Source organism: Solanum stenotomum, unplaced genomic scaffold (genome assembly GCF_019186545.1).
Source record: "Solanum stenotomum isolate F172 unplaced genomic scaffold, ASM1918654v1 scaffold33159, whole genome shotgun sequence".
Taxonomy (NCBI): Eukaryota; Viridiplantae; Streptophyta; class Magnoliopsida; order Solanales; family Solanaceae; genus Solanum; species Solanum stenotomum.
The window spans coordinates 17,663-38,933 of NW_026032310.1; the positions used below are offsets into that span (position 1 = coordinate 17,663).

The 21,271-nt window shown below is 32.6% G+C and overlaps 2 protein-coding genes and 1 non-coding gene across 8 annotated transcripts; 1 reads left to right on the forward strand and 2 right to left on the reverse strand.

Annotated features, from left to right (window-relative positions):
• The first annotated feature begins 1,841 nt into the window (after window positions 1-1,841).
• LOC125852261 (uncharacterized) lies at window positions 1,842-6,598 on the forward strand. 4 transcript variants are annotated; one of them, XM_049531995.1, is made up of 7 exons: window positions 1,844-2,047; window positions 2,899-3,446; window positions 4,296-4,353; window positions 4,426-4,509; window positions 5,096-5,237; window positions 6,092-6,280; window positions 6,351-6,598. In XM_049531995.1, the coding sequence occupies exons 2-7, from the start codon at window positions 2,981-2,983 to the stop codon at window positions 6,441-6,443; spliced, it is 1,032 nt and encodes a 343-aa protein (XP_049387952.1). In that variant the 5' UTR covers window positions 1,844-2,047; window positions 2,899-2,980; the 3' UTR covers window positions 6,444-6,598. The 4 variants fall into 4 exon arrangements, with proteins under 4 accessions (XP_049387951.1, XP_049387952.1, XP_049387949.1 ...); XM_049531994.1 differs by having other exon boundaries at window positions 1,842-2,047; window positions 2,902-3,446; window positions 6,092-6,598; XM_049531992.1 differs by having other exon boundaries at window positions 1,845-2,047; window positions 6,092-6,598.
• A 2,125-nt stretch (window positions 6,599-8,723) lies between these two features.
• TRNAE-CUC (transfer RNA glutamic acid (anticodon CUC)) lies at window positions 8,724-8,796 on the reverse strand. The gene has a single exon. It is a non-coding gene; the product is annotated as a tRNA-Glu (tRNA).
• Window positions 8,797-9,376: 580 nt separating this feature from the next.
• Window positions 9,377-13,578, reverse strand: LOC125852259 (eukaryotic translation initiation factor 5A-1/2). 3 transcript variants are annotated; one of them, XM_049531991.1, is made up of 5 exons: window positions 13,320-13,578; window positions 11,028-11,150; window positions 10,872-10,928; window positions 9,784-9,858; window positions 9,377-9,692 (listed from the first exon to the last, which is right to left on the reverse strand). In XM_049531991.1, the coding sequence occupies exons 1-5, from the start codon at window positions 13,440-13,442 to the stop codon at window positions 9,588-9,590; spliced, it is 483 nt and encodes a 160-aa protein (XP_049387948.1). In that variant the 5' UTR covers window positions 13,443-13,578; the 3' UTR covers window positions 9,377-9,587. The 3 variants fall into 3 exon arrangements, with proteins under 3 accessions (XP_049387948.1, XP_049387947.1, XP_049387946.1); XM_049531990.1 differs by lacking the exons at window positions 10,872-10,928; window positions 11,028-11,150 and adding exons at window positions 10,435-10,491; window positions 10,591-10,713 and having other exon boundaries at window positions 13,320-13,537; XM_049531989.1 differs by lacking the exon at window positions 10,872-10,928 and adding an exon at window positions 10,435-10,491 and having other exon boundaries at window positions 13,320-13,537.
• Window positions 13,579-21,271: the final 7,693 nt, after the last annotated feature.

Consider the following 21,271-nt stretch of genomic DNA (forward strand, 5'->3'; position numbering starts at 1 on the left):
AATTAGAAACATAACAAAGTTATATTTGCAATTTGAAAAAAATTATATATATATATATATAATATTGAATTTCTTAAATATACTTTTTAATATAAATCACAAGTAAAACGTAAAACACAATACTTAAAAGTATATCAATTATAGATGTCCAAACATAAAAAATAAACTAAACCATAATGAAAATAACTAAAAAGGGACAAAAGTGGTTAACTCCAACTTAATTCTAATCATATGTGTATATATATATAATTCGATTTTTTGGTTTACATTTTTCTAAATCCGAAATCAAACCAAACAAAGTAAATTATAAATTTAAAACCAAGCCAAAAATCCAAAAAACCAATCCAAATTAGAATTTGATTTGATTTTTTGGTTTAATCAAAATAGTGCATACCCCTAGTTTGAACCATAGAAATTGAGGATCTTTCGGCATAAATCACTAAAGAGTAAAGTTACCTATTTGACATGAACCTAAATTAATTGAATTCATAAATTGTGTGTACCGGATAATTAAATAAGTAGTCAAACAATAAAAGTATATATTAATGAAGTTGATTAATGAGAATTTTGAATTTGAGTTATGAGTAGATAACATTTTTATTGGGCAACACATTACTCTCTAATGAAAGACCTTTTAATGCGAAATTTGAATTTAATCAAAATTAACAAAAATATCAGACATTTGAGTGAGAAAAATGATATTGCTCCAAGTTGGTTTCTTCTTTCTTGTTCAAAATGACAAAATTTAATGAAAATTGATAAAAAGCAACATTTGTTGTGTTATGACAATATGGTCAATGCACCTATATGGTTTAGGCATTTAACTCCTCATTATTATGCTTCAAATTGTTATTATTGTGAAAAAAGAGTCTTAACTCTTATGTATGAAAAAAAGTAATTGAAAAAAAAAAGAACGACAATCAATCCAAGTTGGTAACCAACTAAACTTTCATTCCTGTTTCAAAATTCTTAATCTTTTTTAGACTTTTTACGTATATTCATCTTTCGCCTTGTGCCTAACACTCCTATAGGCTTTTGTAAGAAAGAAAAAAACGACAATCAATTCAAGTTGATCACTAATTAAATTTTCCATTCAATTCTTGATCTTTTCAAATCTTTCAAGTACATCGATTTTTTGCCTTGTGCCTGACACTCCTAATGTCTTATATATGAAAAGGAAAAAAAAAGAAACGACAACCAATCCAAGCTGGTCACCAACTAAACTTTACATTCCCATTTCAAAGCAATTCTTGATATTTTCAGATTTTTTTACTTGCATTCATCTTTCACCTTGTGCGCAACACTCCTATGTCTTATATAAGAAAAAAAAACGACAACCAATACAAGTTGGTCACCAACTAAACTTTCCATTTTTCGTTTCAAAAGCAATTTTTGATCTTTTCAGAATTTTTACGTACATCCATCTTTCGTTTTGTGCTCGACACTCTTATAGTTTTATCACTTATGTAAGAAAACAATGACAATCAATTTAAGTTTGTCACCAACTAAATTTTTCATTCCCATTCAAAACAATTCTTAATCTTTTCAGAATTTTAGACGACATTTAGTTTTTGCCTTGTGCCCGACACTCCTATATGTACCAACCTCAACCGGCCTAAGCTGGTCACCAACCCAACCGTTTTGTCACCTCAAACCGGTTCTCAGATCTTCATCAATTCTCCTCCAAATTCAATTTTCTTTTCTCTCTCTCACTCACTGTACTTCACTCTCTTTCTCTCTCCAAAACTCAATAAAAAAAAAAAAAAAAAATTTGTTTCCAGATCAAGAACCCCTTCACATTTCCTACATTTTCTTTTCTTTCTCTAAATTCCTTCAAAAATATAATCTTTTTTGAAAAAAAAAATCAAGAAAAGGAGAGAGAGAGAGTGAAAAAAAAGGAAAAGAAAAAAGCATCATTAGTATCACTGAGAAACAGCTTTTGTTTCCTTCATAGAATAATGAAGCTCTGAAAAGACAAAGTCTCAGTTTCATCCTTTCTAAAAGATAGAAAAAAAAATAAAGCTCAATGGAATCTGTATCTATCAAGGTTCATTCTTAATTTCTATAATATTAACAGCTGTCTCTACATTTTTTTAATATTTGCAAGTAGTAAAGTAAAATCTTTAATTTATTGAAAAATGTGTGTGTTGGAAGTTTATGTATAGTCAAAGACAGATAAGATTATTTTTTTTAATGCATTTTGAAGTTCTTTTGTTGTGTTGATGTTTTTTGTTTGAGAGATTTAACTTTGATGGGGTGTTGGAAGATTTTTTAGGGGAAATAAAATTGTGGGGTTTTGAGTGTTTTATTGAAAAGGTTGAAACTTTATGCTGAGATTTGCATTTCATTTTAAGTATGAGGTTGTTTTTGTGAGTTTTAAGTTAAGTTTGTTTTGAAGATTGAGTTTTGAGAGGAAACAAATTGTGGGTTTTGAGTGTTTGTATGAAAAAGGTTGAGTCTTTATTGAGATTTTTGCAATTTGAGTGTCAAGATTGAATGAATACATGTCATTTGTAGCATCTAAGTTAAAGGGTTTGTTGTTTTTTCTTGGATTTGTGAAGGATGATTTAGCTAATGCAAGTTTTGTGCTTCTGGGGTTGAAAGGTTATACACTATACATAGTGATATTGAGGTTTAGATAGCCTTTTTTTGTGAAAAGGGGGAAAAGGGGGCGGGGATTACAAGGTGGGGAGTCGAACCCTCACCAACACGGTGAAATTTCAGGTAGCAAACCAACCAACTGAGCTACTAAGATCCCCCAGTTTTGGTTTTAGGTAGGATTCATAAGCATTGTTAGGTATGATTTGTTGAGTTTTTGCAGGGTTCTAGCAATGTGTGGTTTTGTTAGATCTTGAGAGGTTCTTCAGATTAGTAATTTTGAAATTTGGGTCGCTGCAGGAGGCGGTAGACGTATGGAATTTTGAGGATTCAGAGGCCTAAAATTGAATTAGGAGACAGAAGCAGAGGGGAGTTTTGTTCAATGTCAGGAGCTTCAAGGGTAAGGTCAATGAATGTAGCTGATTCAGAAGCAAGGCCAGGTCTTGGACTAGCTGGGAATAAGGCACAAAGGTCACCTGGTTCAAGAAAATCTGTTTCGAAACCTACGAGAAAGATAGTGAAGTCAAAAGAGGAGCTTGAGATGGAAGATAAAAATGGTCACCAACCATCCCCTTCATTGCTTTCTTTTGATGTTCCCTCAATACTTAGGCGACAGGAGTCGTTGTATTCCAACTTTTCACTTAGTGCTTCATGTTCTTCTGATGCCTCGACGGATTCATTTCACAGCAGTGCTTCAACTGGTAGGATATATAGAATGAATAGTACCTCAAGCAGAAGGAAGCAGTTGGCATCGAAGTCCAAAAGGATAGTTTCAGATGATATATCAGACTCTTCAATTGACGGTTCGCAATCCAAGAAAAGATGTGCCTGGGTGACACCTAATACAGGTGTGTTCTTGGTAGATCTTTTTTTTAAATTTACATTATCCGAATTTTGATTCTTTGTTGCTTCTGATATTACACTGTTCAAACTGCAAGCAATTATCATTGTAAATGTAATCAAGAAATGTTTTAAATTAGAAGGTAAATTGCAGCCTGATAGCTGATATTGCATGTTCTTCTTTACCATCGTTTTCGGAGGTGACCAAGAATGGGGTGAACCTTTGAAAGATGTTTCAAGATGAAAAATATGGAAATTCGAACAATTTTAAGTATTAGTGCCTTGGAATAAATAAATGCATAATACATAGATAGACACTTTAACTTGGCCTTAACTAGCAACTAACGTTCCAACTTTGAGTATGCACGTCTAAACACCTCAACTCATTTCAACTGTGTCAGTTAAACACTCCAACTTACAAAATGATCATCTAGACACCTCCAATATTCATGTGTAATGTCAACGTTAGGTGTCCACAAGAAACTGTGAGGATGAGCTAGAGTGTTAAATCGCCAGTTGAGATCAAGTTGAGGTGTCTAGATGTGCACTCTCAAAGTTGGAGTTTTTACTTGCCAGCTGAGCCCAAGTTTGAGTTTCTGTTATGTATTATTGAAATCCTTTGGCTGCACAGTATACAAACTGGCTATAGCAAGACCTTATTATCTTCTACTTCCAGTACTGTTGACTATAGGAAATGTCAGATTGAATTTGAAAAGCTGCAGAAAACTTTAAATATCTTTGGGAGTACATTACTGAGGATTAAAATCCAAGTTAAGCTATATATATATATATATATATAGTACGACCTATACAATTTTGAGCTTGTAGTTTCTTATATTGTCTCTCCTTTTAACCAGATCCATCTTATGCTAATTTTCACGATGAAGAATGGGGAGTTCCAGTCCATGACGACAAGTAAGTTGCCAGATTCTTGTCCAGAGAATTCTTACATAATATATTGATTCTAATTCTTACTGAATCTTGCAGGAAGCTATTCGAGCTCCTTGTCCTTTGCGGGGCATTGGCTGAACTCACATGGCCTTCCATTCTTTGCAAGAGGCACATATTCAGGTACTTTTTGGGATCAGTTCTTTGATTTGATAGAGGAAAGTGTTATTTCTTCACCAGGAAAACAGTAAAATTTTTGGCATATCACATAAATAAACATTCAAACTTGGCCCCAACCCGCAAGTAAGCACTCAAACTCTGAGAGTGCACATTGAGACACCTCAACTTGGTCTCAACTGACAACTAAACACTCCAACTCGTCCTCATTGTGTCTCGTGGACATTTGATGTGGACGTGACACATAACATTTGGAGGTGTCTAGATGATCATTTTGTAAGGTGGAGTGTTCAACTGACATGTGGAGACAAGTTGAAATATCTAGATGTGCATATTCAAAGTTGAAGTGTTTACTCGTCAAAATTGAGGCCAAGTTTGAGTGTTTGTTTATGTAATTATGCCTAAATTTTTTCTTTAAAGATTTTCTTTCAATTATTCATGTTACTTGTCAGTAAAAGGGATTAACGCATTCTAGTTCTCCTCTGTGCTACGCTAGGATGGTCTGCTATGTTTTGTCGTCCAAGTTCTTTCTTGCATTGCCTCACCATCTCTCTACCATAACTTTAACAAATAAAAAAAAATTGTGATGCAGAGAAGTATTCGCAGATTTTGATCCCATAGTAGTGGCCAAGTTGAATGAAAAGAAGACTTTAGCTCCTGGAGGTACAGCATGCTCACTATTATCAGAACTTAAACTGCGAGGCATCATTGAAAATGCTCGTCAAATGTTGAAGGTATTACTCTCTTATCCAGCTAGAAATAGTGGTCACTTCCACCTTGATTCAATTTGTTTGCGTTTACTAATTTGTATAGGGTGGTCCAATGGCTAACATCAACTATTTAGGATAAACACTTACATGTGATCCAACTTATAGGCAACTTACTCACTAATTAAAGAAACGATCATTGTGAATGTCGAATTTCTGAAGTAATAGTATGATTTTATCGGGAGTCTCTTCCGTGGACCACTCTCAATTCTTCTTACTTCTGTTAAAAGTAGGGATATTCAATCATTTATTGATTTGTTGGATTAGGTAGAGAAGTAAGTTAAATAGTGGACCTGGTGATAAGTCAGTTTGTTTGATCTGTACCGACAACTGGCAAGTTCACTTGAGGCAGGCTTACCTTAATATTTCAAACTAGAAAGTAATGCCAGCTGATTATACCTAGTACTTCCTCCGTTTCAATTTGTTTGTCTGGTTTTGACTTGACACGAAATTTAAGAAAGTAAAGAAGACTTTTGAATCTTGTGGTCTTAAACTAAAAATAGGTTGTGAATGTACCAAAATATCCTTTAATATTGTGGTCTTAAACATGCCATGTGAAAAGTTGAAATCAAAGAGTTCCCAAAAACAGAAAGAGACGTTCTTTTTGAAATGGACTCTTCTTAATGACAGTGTGCTATTTTGCTTGGACTCTTCAAAAATCACTGTGTATCTGATCTTCCATAAGCTATTCATTTTTGGTGGATCAGACACCGACTCGACAACATTTTTTGAGGGTCCGAGTACATAGCCGGTGTGTGGCCTAGTGACAGGTTTTGTGAAACACAAGCTTAAATAATGAATTTCATGTTGTTTTATATCAGGTTATAGATGAATTTGGATCATTTGACAAGTATATCTGGAGCTTTGTGAACCACAAGCCTATAGTAAGTGGATTTAGATATCCTCGTCAAGTTCCGGTGAAGACAGCAAAAGCAGATCTGATTAGCAAAGACCTAATTAGGAGAGGTTTCCGGGGCGTGGGACCTACTGTGGTCTACTCTTTCATGCAGGTTGCTGGTATTACAAATGACCATCTTATTAGTTGCTTTAGATTTCCTGACTGTGTTGAATCTGCTGAAGGTAAAGAGAAGGACTCGAACAACGATGAAACTGAAGCAACACAAGCCAACAAAGCAAACGAAACAGAGATATGTAGATCAATCGATGACTTGAGTTTCTCCTCAGAGTGATTTTCATCTTTGTGTTATTCAGGTGATATAAAGACTTGTAACAACTGGTTAAATTCACATAGATTAGCTGCAAAAACTGGTTGTGTACAGAGAAATGAGTCAATATCTATGCATATCATAGAATTCTTGATATTTTTAGATTACTAGATCAAGATTAACTAGGAGTAACTTCTGTTCATGTCTATAAATGAATGAAGTTTTTTGCAAGTCAAAAGTTATGCATGTAGTTAAATAGCAGCTACCCTCTCCCAAGCTAGTGGTAAGAGCGAAGCGTATGACGTGTGGTTAAGCACTATGTTGCTCAGACTCTTCAAATATATTGACAGGTGCATGTCGGATATAGTGCATTTTGGAGAGTTCGAGCAACATAGGTTAAACTTAAGCACATGTCACTAACTTGAGCCCTACTGCATACAAAAGACTAGTATTTAGTGGAGAAGAATAGAGGGACGGACTCATTGTCCACCGACTTGTGAACCGTGCGTCAGTTGACCGTCTGGGATTTCTCGATTATCAAAAAGGAAGTTACACTAGCAACCATCTTAACCTGTTCACTGAAGCAGGTAACCAAAAGCAAAACATCTATTAGCTATGTTGTTCAGACTCTTCAAAAAGATAGGTGCGTATCAGGTTCTTCAAAATATACTCTATTTTTTGGAGGACCTGACACATGTATGGCAACATTTTTGGAGAGTACGAACAACATAGTCTATTAGTTATTGTACCTTGAATTAGGTCATACATCTACATGTAGGGACTTATGTTATCTGTTAATGTCTCAAAAACTGTGCTTGACAGCTCAAAGTAGATTGACAACTGAGAACTATCTTTATAACAAATGGGGATGGATTGTGAAATATGTTTCCAATTTCCAAGGCAGGTTTACCAACTGTTAAGGGCCCTATTTTTAAAGATGCCCAACTTTATCTCAATGTTTATTGAATCATTTAAATCTCATTGATATTTCTTATTATAAAATCATTTTTTTCCATATGAGCCTCAACGAATAGAGTTAACCGAAATTGTGCTAGTGAGAGGTAGCAGGAATTCGTGAAATTAGTCAAAGTGTGTTGACATCATGGCTGTCAAAAAACAACAACCTTATTGATAGTTCTTCTTCACCCACTGTTTGATACTCCCTCCATTCATCTTTACTTGTCCATTATACTATTTTGGAATGTTCAACAATACTAGTCCAGTTTATAAAATCGATAAATAATTTATCATTTTATGTCTACTTTACCCTTGCTATTAAATACTATTCATTTTTTAATGTTTAAATGACTTATATTTAATAAAGGTGCTTTGGAAAAATTACCCCTATCATTTACTGCTTCTTAATTTCTGTGTCAAGTCAATAATGGACAACTATTGTTGTACAGAGGAAGTAACTGAGAGATTTTGGGAAGTGTGCTTAACCCGCACATCATGCATTGTGCTCTTACCACTACATTAGACTTTTATCTGTGAGGGACTTCCAACCAGTAACATGTATCATAAATTGCACTCTTACCGTTACATTACATACTAGGCTTTTTTCTACTGTAAATTTCAAATCAATGATGTACGTCTAACTCACGCATCCTCATGGATTGCTCTTGCTACTGGACCAAAGCTCTGGAAACAAATGATTCTAAGAGACGATGTCATAGTTTTTTCCCTTTATAAAATGCTTATCAAGTGAGTTGATATTTTTTTTTTGTCTCTAAGCTACCATTTGCAAGTCTAATACCTAATATTTTAAGCATTTATTGTTAAGGCCATATGTTTAGTATTTATTAAGTAGACAAACATAAACCAGTACTTAATATTTGTCCAATTTTGTTCAATTGGTTAATTCAATCGTCTTGTCTAGTTATTGAATATTCTTTATCTAGGACAATTGCTATCTACATAATCATAAATCACTTGTATAAGATGTGCCTAATCAGGGGTGTTTGGTTAGCAAATTATGTTCATGATTTTGAAAAGTCTTACAGCGCTTGGACTGGAATGTTATTGCATACGATAAATTATCATTTTTTTTTTTACTTTAGGTGTGGACTGGAGTGTTATTGAATCCGATAAATTAAGTTATTATTTTTTTTACTTTAGGTGTACATAAGTAGATACTTAAATTTGTAATAATGACACACACGTCCTACGTGAGATTATGTCACGTAAGACAAGAAAAAAAATTAAAAAAGGAAAAATATGTAAGACAAGGAAAAATTGACAAAAGAAAAATATGTAAGACGAGAAAAAAATTAAAAAAAGAAAAAAATTCCGTTGCCGGGACTTGAACCCGGGTCTCTCGGGTGAGAGCCGAGTATCCTAACCAACTAGACTACAACGGATCTTGTTAGTTAAATAACTTCCATCTGGTCTCCTGAATTAATTGACCCGACTAATTAAATCCGCATTTGGTATGGTACGAAAAAGGGAAGCAAGCTCTCCAATTTATCTATTCGAGCTTATACTCTCGAGACTTCTAATTAGGGGTGAAGAAATTTCATTCATCACGGAACACACCTAGGTGGTAGTTTGGCACAACACTTCCTATCCTTCATTATGGGTATCGAATAAAATGTTGTAAACAGCTGATGCAAGTAATTATGTTATTACAACACGCAAATAATTGGAGCATTTTTCTGATCAATTTTATAATCGATTGTCATTCATACCCTTGCTATTAGCAAATCATCTCATATACTCTATGTATCTAACTACAACATATCTAGTGAAATCTCGTAATGGGGTCAGGAGAGGGTGGTGTGTACCCTACCTTACACCTACCTTTTTGAAGGTAGAAAGACTGTTTCGATAGACCGTCGGCTCAAGGATGTATAACAGCTGAAAGAAAGAATTCCTCAATTTCAAACAGTCTTTGATTAGACCATTAAGCACACACTATAGGCAAATAATGAATAAAACAAGTAAAAAGAAAGTGACATTCATGTAGATTATTTCTGCTATCAAATCCAGTTTATTGCCTTTTGCCAAACAAAAACTATAGAGTTCAACTATTCAAGCCATGCCAATAGATACAAGGCATTTTCACGATAAAACGGATTGCAAAGTACCACGATAACAAGATATAAAGCGTCTTGGCTAAAAAGCAATTATTTATGCTGCAGAATGAGCGCAACTAGCTCTTGGTACCAATGTCCTTCACAGCACAGATCTGCTCTTCACCCATTGCAGACATCACAGACAGAACGAGATCCTTTCCTTCCTCAAATCCACCTTTAACCTACAAAAAGTCGAGAGCTTTGCTCAGATATTGTGTATGAAAAAACTAGAAAATAAACATTCTTCATGTTTTATCCATCCAAAATGTGTACCTGGTTCAACAGGGCGTCATCGGTGGGAAGTCTGAGGTCATCTTTGGTGTTTCCATTTTCAGTAAGAAGAGACACCTGGCCAAAGAATGAACGAATAACCACACTCAAAACAGGTATAGCAAAAGGAAGTCCAGCTTCAAGACTATAATTAGAACGATGAACTTTTAATTTCAAGTTTTTTGGTTTTAGTATTAAATTTTGGAAATAAAAGGATTGTTTTACACCTTAGGTGGAAAAGAAAAATCAGTGTTCATAGTTGCATCCGTCGGCCACATTACTCACAAGGCACATTCTTGGAAGGGGAAAAGAAAACAGTAAAAGTGGGAGAAATTCTCTACTTTAAAGACATGTTCAGTTGCATCATCGAACTTCAAAAGGACCAGCCCAGAGGGGAGTGACCCTCAACGGACCCTTGGGAAAGAGTCGACAGGACTCATTGAGAAAAGAATCCCTGTAGGAATTCTCTCACAAAAGAAATGTAAGATAATTTCATCATTATTCAAATCTCAATTTCATGAAGAAACTACTACAGACATCGAACATGATGCAATACGTCATCAACCAGAACTACGTAGCACTATCTCCAATAAGTTTTTCCCCAATAAAAAAGATGACTTATACACTTCATATACTAGGTAAAAGAAAACTTACAAAACCATCTTCAGAGATGTCAATCAGTTGATAGTCAGTACGATTGACATGTGGCACCTGCAGATAACATTTAAAAATCAGACAAAATCAAACTTTGATTGTCGGAAAACTGAACAAACATCCATAGAAATAACAAAGGGGAGAATCTTGTCTTACATCACAATTGTGGGATGAAGGAACAATATCTTCAAGCTTCTTTCCATTGAAAATGTCGATTGCCACAAAGTGACATTTTGCATGTCCGTGCTTGCCAGTTTTGGAAGTGGAGACCTCAACAACCTGTTCAAGATTTCCATCACTTTAAGAACAATTGCTTCCATGGACAAAACAAAGAAAAACCTCTTTAAAGAGCCAGAAGGGAAGAGAAAACCAAAAAAATTGAATATACCTATCNAGGATGACTTATACACTTCATATACTAGTAAAAGAAAACTTACAAAACCATCTTCAGAGATGTCAATCAGCTGATAGTCGGTACGATTGACATGTGGCACCTGCAGAAAACATTTAAAAATCAGACAAAATCAAACTTCGATTGTCGGAAAACTGAACAAACATCCATAGAAATAACGAAGGGGAGAATCTTGTCTTACATCACAATTGTGGGATGAAGGAACAATATCTTCAAGCTTCTTTCCATTGAAAATGTCGATTGCCACAAAGTGACATTTTGCATGTCCGTGCTTGCCAGTTTTGGAAGTGGAGACCTCAACAACCTGTTCAAGATTTCCATCACTTTAAGAACAATTGCTTCCATGGACAAAACAAAGAAAAACCTCTTTAAAGAGCCAGAAGGGAAGAGAAAACCAAAAAAATTGAATATACCTATCCGCAACGAGAAGGTAGAAGATTTATGCAATGACTCAATATTTTGAGCTGATACAACAATGCTATTGAACCAAGATGTCTGTTTTCTTAACGAAAACCCTTTAACAAGAAGATATCACCCGTTTCCTTTCATTTAATCAGATTAAAGAATACAAAAGGGGTACACTACGGTGGGTGAAATCTGAATATAGTATTCTCATTATTAAGTTTTAGAACACAGAGTTAGAAAGAATGAACAATGAAATTCCATTAGAAGAAAAGACTTAACAGTCTATCATACTGTTAGCTTATGCAACAATACCAGTGACTTCAGATTTCCCCTCTAATGATGTGCTTCACATGCTAGCTATTTACTCAACAATCAATGACATGTATGCATCAATAGTCATTGATTGAAAAATGTTTTCATTAGTTGATATCCCCCTCTTACTTCTTTCTCTATTAGTTGGAGATATGAAGTTAGAAAGAGAAATTAACATTAAACTTATAAAGAGAACCCCAGGACATATTCAATCAATGACTATTGATGCATACACCAAACTGATCCTACTCACTAAAATTTTGCCAGACATCTCCTATAATGCTATTGGGATAATGCAAGTACCCTTTTTCCTCAAAAGACTTTGAAAAGGTTCAACCTTTTGACTCGTATCAACTATAGCTAATGCGAGAAAAATACAAGAACCATAATCTTCAGAAATACAGAATCCTTGAAAAGTTTACTATCTAAGCTACATATGTTTACATAAAAATCAAACAAATCAGGGGTTAAAAGTCACAGCTCAAACACACCCTATCCTTCTTTTGATGTAAAGAGAATCATTCGGGTAGTTTGGTAGTTGATTGTGGTTAAGCTAGCTACACATTAAGTTTTTTTTTTTTTTTTTTTGTATTTTTTTGACCAACTTGGTGTGATATGAATGAAATTTATTCGACTCAACAACAGACCCAGTGTAATCCCACATGAGTGGGGCCACTAAGGAAAGAAATCACTAATAATTTTTGTCTCCGCCCCTTATTTTTTTTTTTTGGATAAGGTAAAGGTTTATTGACTAAAGTACCAAGAAGGTACAAAACCAAAAGTTACAAGACTGCTGGGAATATCCAAACAGTCAATTACATGCCTCCACCACTATTTGAACCTAAGACCTCATGATTCTCAACCTAGTTCAAGTTCATTGACCATATTTTTGCCTCCGCCGATATTGAAACCTAAGACTTCCTGATTCTCAACNTAAGCCCACATGAGTGGGGCCACTAAGGAAAGAAACCACTAATAGTTTTTGTCTCCGCCCCTATTTTTTTAATTTATTTTTGGATAAGGTTTATTGACTCAAGTACCAAGAAGGTACAAAACCAAAAGTTACAAGACTGCTGGGAATATCCAAACAGTCAATTACATGCCTCCGCCGCTATTTGAACCTAAGACCTCATGATTCTCAACCTAGTTCAAGTTCATTGACCATATTTTTGCCTCCACCGATATTGAAACCTAAGACTTCCTGATTCTCAACCTACTTATTGACTATATTTTTGCCTCCGCCAAAATTTGAACCTAAGACCTCATGATTCTCAATCTAGTTCATTGACCATATATTTTCCCCAATATTTGAACCTAAGACTTCATGATTCTCAACCAGTTCATTGACCATAATTTTGCCTCCGTCGACATTGAAACCTAAAACTTCATGATTCTCAACCTACTTATTGACAATATTTTTGCCTCTGCAGATATTCGAACCTAAGACCTCATGATTCTCTATCTACTTCATTTACCACCAGACCACACCTTCATCTCTCCAACTACAACTACATAACACTTAGAGATCCATGAAAACAAGCAGCAAAAGGAAACAAACTCAACCAACAACAAGGATTTAGATAACAGCAAAACCATTAAAGGGCAAGAAAACATCAAGATCTGATTTTTATACAAGATTCATTCAAATTAAGCAAAAATAACAAAACCCCATGAAACAAAACATAGATTAAACACAAAATCTATACTTCCCAAAGCAGATTTAATTGAAAAAAACAAAAGGGTCTAAATTAAAAACCTTGCAAGGTCTGCCTTTGATAACTATATAACCATTCTTGCGAATAGTACCAGCTTGTTGAGGGTAAGTTTTTGAGGCACCAGCATCAGCTTTGGACTCAAAATGGTGTTCTTCATCAGACATAGCTAGTTCTCTCTCTCTCTCTCTCTCTCTCTTCTTCTGTTATGAACTTCTCTTTGTTTTGCTGTGGAGAACAAGGGGATAGGCAAATGAGGAGAAAATGGAAATGGGAGTAATTATATAAATACCAAATAATAATGATGGATAGGGAAATTAAAGAGATATATCCACATGTTTGTTGATGATTGGGCCAACAAATTTCATACCTAATAGGAAAACAATTGTAACTTTCTTTCTCTCGGGTTCGAGTCTCCTTGGTTGGTAAAAGTGTTTTACGTCTAATACTAGAACTTTCGACGTGAATTTAAATTTAGTCGATTCCAATATAGGTACCAAACACAAGATGAAAAACCAAAAAAAATTGTGACTTTCTTTTCTTTTTATATATATAAACTATCTTTTCTGATTTGAACAAAATTCTATAATGACAAGAGTGAGTTGCTCGGTTGGTAAACATCCTTATTTCTGATCGATTGTGAGTTTCAGTTATCATGAAAGTAAAAAAAATGGAAGCTCCTAAGGAAGGTATAAAAAAAAAATATCTATAGTATTCAAGAATTTGTTTGACCATAAAAGTTAATGAGCAACTTTCACATATAGCAAATATAAAAATCATATTTGTATGTTATAGCTATAGTTTGTATAATTGCGCTTCATAACAAATTTTATGTTTGCTATGGAGCTTTTGATTTGTATAATTCGTTACAAACATCTAATTTTATACAAATTGTTTTGTTTTATATAAATTCATTTATACATTGTAATTTATATAATAAGATCTATATTTGTATAATTATAAGTGTATAGGACGAAGATATATGTATTTGTATTTGTATATACACTTTTCTCTCGTTTTATACAAATAAAAACATTTATACCGAAATGTATAAAATGACTATGTATACTGAAATGACTAATTGTATATCGAATCAGACGACAAAAAAAATATTTGCTGCGAATTACAATTAAAATAAACTATGGTTATAACATTTAATTTGAATTATTGCTATTTCATACAATTTTCCCAAAGTTAATTAGTTTTTTTTTCTATAATTATATGAATATCTAAGTCATCTTTGATTAACTTGATGAAATATTTATTTGGTAAAGAAAAAAAGAAGAAAAAGGAGTAATTTGATGCATAAAACATTTTGTATTAGTAAAGTTTGGAGAAGAGCTGTACTCTAAGAGATGTGATGTGAGGTCCATTGAACTACATATTTATCGATAAGAATATATTAACTAAATAATTCTGACATTATTTAATTTCGTATTACAATTATGTTATTAGAATGACATATAAGTTGTTCACTAACTAACTGATTTTATTTTGTTGCATTACTGAGATTTAGATACTATTTTTGATATAAAAATTGAAATTTTGTTTATTCCATATTAGTTAGTAATATTATAACTAAAATAAATATAAATTATATATTAAGATTTGGGCATCATCTATCCCATATAGGTTATTGATATTCTATTTCGAACCATATAGTTGATTTGGTGGAATGAAAAGAATAAGAATATGTGTAGTTACAATATAAAAATTAACCTTTCTTTTTTATGTCTAATTAAACATATATTCGTACGTACCTCCATTAATTCAGACTATTTCTAATAAGAAAAAAGGGCCATCTTTTTTATATTTTCAATAAGAATCTTGACAAATTATAATACTTTTACATTTTAAGACTATTGGAGAAGGAATGAGATTCCCCAAGAAGAAGGGATAGAAATAATCCACATATATCATCATGATGTCAATTCAAGGAATAATTCCTAATTCTTTGTTCCATATCTTCCTTTTTTTCTTTTTATAGATATACCTTTTTCTCAATAATGTAATTTAATCGACTTTTGTGTAATGAAATTAATATGATTTCAGTATTCTTGATTAAAAAAAATTACTGATTTTAAACTTTGTAAGTGAAATTTTTTCTAAGTAGCGTTTTTTTCTCTCTTTTTAATGTGACTTACTAAACAATGAATTCAATTTAGTGAAGAACTCGAATATCAAATATCGAATATCGAATATGGGACGATAACAAAAAAGTTTAAAATCGAAGGCTGCACCGTCCAATCTCTATCATTGTTATATCATATATGGATAATAATGTAACATTGACTTTGGCCATTGTCTATTAATTCTAATTTCTATGGTCCATTTTTAGTTAATGAATATCTATCCTCAAATATGGCAAAATATAACAATTTTTTTTTATAGATAGAAAAGATTTCAAATAGTTATATGGTTCATTATTTGAACCATATATATATTTTTAAATTATGGTAGTAGTGGAGTCAATTTACGCATATATTAATTAATTTTTATGGGCTATTTGCTATTTTTCATCATCATAAATATTAGATGATATCGTTTATTAAGATTTGGATGGATAGGAAAAAATTACCTAATATTTTTTCTTAGACTTCATGCTTCTCAATCTATTTCATTAATCATTAAATCATAGTAAGAGACGAATCTAAAACTTAAATTTTATGAATTCCTACATGAACATCAAGTTGATATACAATAATATATGAATTAATAAACTAAATTCTTATAAACCTGTTGCTAATCCACTGGATCCATCATTGGCCACACCCTTGGATGCTTTATATGATCCTCCTAAATAAAACCCTTATATTATAATATTTATAATTTTTTCAAAGTTTCAGATTTCCCAAAGTTACTATTTTTAGAAAGGTTAATAAAAGATCCTCACCTATTTATTTTTTTTGGTTAATGTGAAATGATTAAAGATTTAGAAGTTTATAATATTCTTAGAACATAATGATTATTTTCCTTGCTTATAATTCCACCAATTGCTCCACAATAATTATCTCACAATATTGTAACTTCTTTTTCATGTTTATAGTTGGCTGTCATTATCGGGTGTGGGTGTAAATGAACATGATTAATAATATGAAAATTGTTGAAGAACAAAAAAAGCTAAATATATAAGCTGTCCTCTAACTTGTTCGATATTTTTATTGTAACGTTTATATTAGGTTCAATACCAGTTCAATATTAAGTTTATAATTAAATAACGAAATCCGTTTTTATCCTATTTAGCAACAAGTCATCAAATTATTATGTTAGCTACAAGGTCTTCACTGTCGTAGAAGGCGTACATGTGCATTTAGTCACTTCAATTCATTTTACTTGTCATGTTTCTCTTTTGCAATCTTCTTAAAAGAAAAATAGGGAGTACTATTAAAAAGAGTAAATTGAATAAATTATCCTTATTTGTTTTTTATTTGAATTTATTACTACTCTCTCTCTCTCCACATTTGTTGAGTAAGAGTAAAGATGCAAATTAATAAAATTTATCTTTAGTTTCTAAAATAACAATTATTTTGGATTAATTATTTATAGTAAATATGACAACTAATTATTTCTAATGTTGTAGATAACCGTTTGTATTTCTAGTTTAATGATGAGCTAAACTAGAAATAAAAAAACTCGTGACATTAAAAATTCAAGGTTACTCATGAATTCAAATATGCTTATATCTTAATGATTTGACATGATAGTTCTTGAGAAAGACTACGATCTTCATCTCTAAAGTTAGGTCCTAACATAATTTTCATTAATGAAAGTAACATATATGCTTTAGTATTAAACAAGAACTTCACTTTATTGATTATATATATATATAGCATGAAGACATAAAACAAAGTACATAATTTGATAATTATATAGTCCATCACTTTATTAATTTATTCTCACATAAATACATACTTAATATAATTTCACTAAGTTTTCTTAAGTTGAAAGAGGAGGAGCAGCTAATGGGCTAATTGCACATTTATTTTTAATCATGGCATATTCATAAAACTTGTTACATCCCTCATGACCAAATTCACTCACAACCTCACAACAATCATAGGAGAAAAAACATCTACGACGAACGCAAAATATACATTTTTCAACGATTGAGGCACATGATTTCTTTTTCAACACGTTCTGACTGTTGACCATGCTTATGTCATCAGAACTTTTTTTATTAATCGGGGAATAAGGAGGCAAAAACCGCGGCCATGGAAATATTGATGATCTTGTAAAAGGAAATTTAGGAAAATGACCAATTGATGAAGGTGGTGGTGGTGGTGGAACAAATGGCCAAATATGTAACCATTTTGCAGTATTATTATCATCAGAATTATGATAAGTGGCTAAGGTGTTAATGAAGTTTAAAGCAATGATGAGAAAGAAAATAAGAAAGTAAAATGAGTTTTTTGTGGCCATGGCTATAATTTAAATGAAACTTGAACACTTTCTATAGTTTTTTTTTTTGAGGTTATGAGAGTGATTGTTTAGTGAGGTTTTTATAGTGTTTAATTAGTTGATTAAGTTTGGTATAGTCATAATTTTTTTTCAAGGTTATAGATCTTGTATCCAAGTTTTTCAAGATTTGAAGATTGAGTAGAATTAATTGTTTGGATTTTGGTTTGTGATATTTGATAGCTATTGACTAAAACTCTTTAACTATATAGGGCATTACTCATGTGATTTGTTCTTGACTTAAGATATGACATACTTCACAAATTATAATAATGCACGGTAAGATTTCGTACAATAGATTCCTATAAATCGATTCTTTCATGAATTTTGTGTATAGTAAAAGCTTAGTGCATCAAACTGTTCTTTTTATACTTCACAAATTAAATAAGGACTAATTTTTTTTTAAAAAAATGTAGCCTAATTTGACTAGATGATAGGTGCCTAAAAAGGAAGTAAGGACTTTGGGTATAGTAGTTTAAACATGCCTTGAGATATTTGTAGTTATAAAAGTATATATCACCAAGGATAAAATAAGAAATTTAATTTAAAGTTAAAGTATTTGAAAAAAATGACGTTATTTTTGCAACATACTTCAAAAAATAGTGCGACATAAGATGGAACGATAAGTGAAATACTAAGTAAAAATGATATATAGTTAGAATTACTGCCACCATTTTTAAAGTTTCCATCCAAAGCTATAACTTTAATTTCTACTTCGGACCTTTCAACATTAGATGAGTGCTAGACTCGACGCATCCTAACCAACTAGACTACAACGGATCTTATAGTCCGAAGTTATAGCTTAGGTCAGAAGTAGAGTCTAACACTCTACGCGTCATGTTACCACTTAGTAGAGTCTTTCTCAAACCACCAAATAGGGGTGCAGAAATAGCAACGATTAATGATAGAACGGAAATAGCTTCTGATTTGATTTAGCTTAAAATGAATCCCTTGCTTTTGAGAAGAAATATCTGAGTAAACAACTTTTGAGGATTATCTTTGCGTTTGTTAGGAAAAGGAGGAGAATTAGTAGCGAGTTATTTACTACTAAATACCTGCAGTTAAAATATTTTTTATAATATAATCTATGTAGTTTAATATGCGATAATAATAAATTAACTATCATTTTATCGTGTTATTAATAATATTTTTCATCATCATAGAAATTATCATTATAAACAATCAATTATCAGTAGCTCCAAATACTTATAAATACTTAGGTGCTAGTTATTCATAAATTGTTTGTCAGTTCAATTTTTTTTCCTAACTTAGGTCTACGTTATCACAATATTTTTAAAGAAGAAGCAAGAAACAGGTACGACAAAATGAAGAATAGAAAAAAAAAATTCTATTTCTCCCAATTATTTTTCTTTTTTACGAATCTTAATTGGAACAGTGAAAATAAATTACTTCTCTTTTTTAGAGCCGTTAATATGGGCTAGGGCCATTGGGCAAGCCTGGCCTAATCCGTGATTTGATAGGGCTGAGCTATGATATTTGGAGCCCATTTAAGAAAAAAACTTTTTAGCCCGGCCTGAATGCATCTGCCCATTTGTGGGGCTTGAGAAATATGGATAGGGCCGGACCGTGGGCCAAATAAAAATTAATTAAAAAATAAAAATAAAACAGAATATTAAAAATAACAAGAGTCTAAACTCAAAATATGTTTAAAGTTTTAAAAATTACAATTTAAATACAAATTATGTTTATAAAATATGTACTACATAAAATAAAAATTTCCTAAAATTTCTAGGGAATCACTACATAGGCCACTGTCTATTTAATATTGTCATAGTTTTTGTATTTTATTATGATCATTGGAAAACAATTAGGTTAATAATTCTATTTAGCTATTTATGATTTTGCTTGAAATCAAACCTAATAAATATCATAAAGATAATTTTATTTGTGGATTTGATTAACAAGTAGTAACACTAACACCATGTAATATTGTCTTATCGATATTTATGATTATATTTTTAAATTATAATTTAATTTAAAAAATTATAAAAAATATTTTTTTTAAAAAAGAGGGATGACCCGGAAAAGCCCGTAGTCCACGTACTTGTGGGCTGGGCCGACCATTTTCTGACCCACACAAAAAATGGGTTAGCCCGGCCTGGCCCATCAAATTTCAAAGCCTGTATGGGTTAGCCCAAATAGAGTGGGCCAGCCCATTTTGACAGCTCTACTCTTTTTGAACTAACCCTAATTCAAATAGTTAAAATTAATTATTTTTAATCACAAATATAATAACACCTCATGGTTCCAATTTTTTTCAATAATCACAAGTGAATTCATCTCCAGATTATTGCTGCTCCTTGTTTTGAATTCTTCCAAGTTCTGGTAAAAAAAAATACTATCTATATTTCTTGAACTTTTTTTTTTGAATAATTTTTGTTTTAGAAAAAAGTTGTACAAAACTTGGATTGTATATATTTAGCAGGTTTTAGGAGAGATAAAGGTAAATCGACCTGAAAAGAATTGGGGATGTGACTAGACAAGACATGATACATGTTTAGTTTAAAGAGGACATGACCCTAGATAGGAAATTTTGGAGGTCGAGGATTAGGGTAGAAGGGTAGTAGGTAGCTTGGTGTTGGGGTACTTTTACGAGAAAGATTCTAGAATTAGGGTTTAAAGAGGACATGACCCTAGATAGGAAATTTTGGAGGTCGAGATTAGGGTAGAAGGGTAGTAGGTAGCCTGGTGTTGGAGTACTTTTACAAGAAAGATTCCAAAATTAGGGGAGAAGGGTAGTAGGTAGCCTAGTGTTGGAATACTTTTACGAGAAAGAGTCAAGGGTTAGGGTAGAAGGGTAATAGTTAGTGTGGTGTTGAAGTACTTTTACGAGAAAGAATCGAGGATTAGGGGAGAAGGGTAGTAGGTAGCCTGGTGTTGCAATACTTTTACTAGAAAGAGTGGAATGGGATAGAAGGGGAGTAGGTAGCCTAGTGTTGGAGTATTTTTACGAGAAAGAGTCAAGTAATGGAATAGAAGGGGAGTAGGTAGCCTGGTGTTGGAGTATTTTTACGAGAAAGAGTCGAGGATTTGGGGAGAAGGGCAGTAGATAGCTTAGTGTTGGAATATTTTTACGAGAAAGAGTTGAGGATTAGAGGAGAAAGGCAATAGGTAGCCTAGTGTTGGAGTACTTTTGCGTGAAAGAGTCAAAGGATTAGGGCAGAAGGGTAGTAGGTAGCTTGGTGTTGGAAACGTTTTCGAGAAAGAGGCGAGGAGTTGGTCTCCTCTTCTCATAGTATCATATGCTTCAAATTTACTACTACATGATACTTCATCTTCATTGCTTATATATGTTGCTATTTTGTTGCCGTTATTTTCTTATCTATCCTGCTTTGGTACTCTTCTTTGAGTCAACGATCGAAAAAAAACCTCTCTACCTCATAAAGGTAAGGGTAAGGTCTGTGTATATCTTACTCTTCCTAAACCCCACTTGTGTGATTAGACTGGGTATATTATTGTTGTTGGATCTCTTACATTAGTATTGGTTTAGAATTTCAGGGTACAACGACATTTTTGAACA

Coding starts and splice junctions, on each gene's coding strand:
- LOC125852261 (XM_049531994.1), top strand. CDS start 2,981: ATGTCAGGAGCTTCAAGGGTAAGGTCAATGAATGTAGCTGATTCAGAA. Junction 3,447..4,295: donor CTGGGTGACACCTAATACAG/GTGTGTTCTTGG, acceptor CCTTTTAACCAG/ATCCATCTTATGCTAATTTT. Junction 5,238..6,091: donor ATGCTCGTCAAATGTTGAAG/GTATTACTCTCT, acceptor GTTTTATATCAG/GTTATAGATGAATTTGGATC.
- LOC125852259 (XM_049531991.1), bottom strand. CDS start 13,442: ATGTCTGATGAAGAACACCATTTTGAGTCCAAAGCTGATGCTGGTGCC. Junction 10,929..11,027: donor CTTCATCCCACAATTGTGAT/GTAAGACAAGAT, acceptor TGTTTTCTGCAG/GTGCCACATGTCAATCGTAC. Junction 9,693..9,783: donor ATGACGCCCTGTTGAACCAG/GTACACATTTTG, acceptor GACTTTTTGTAG/GTTAAAGGTGGATTTGAGGA.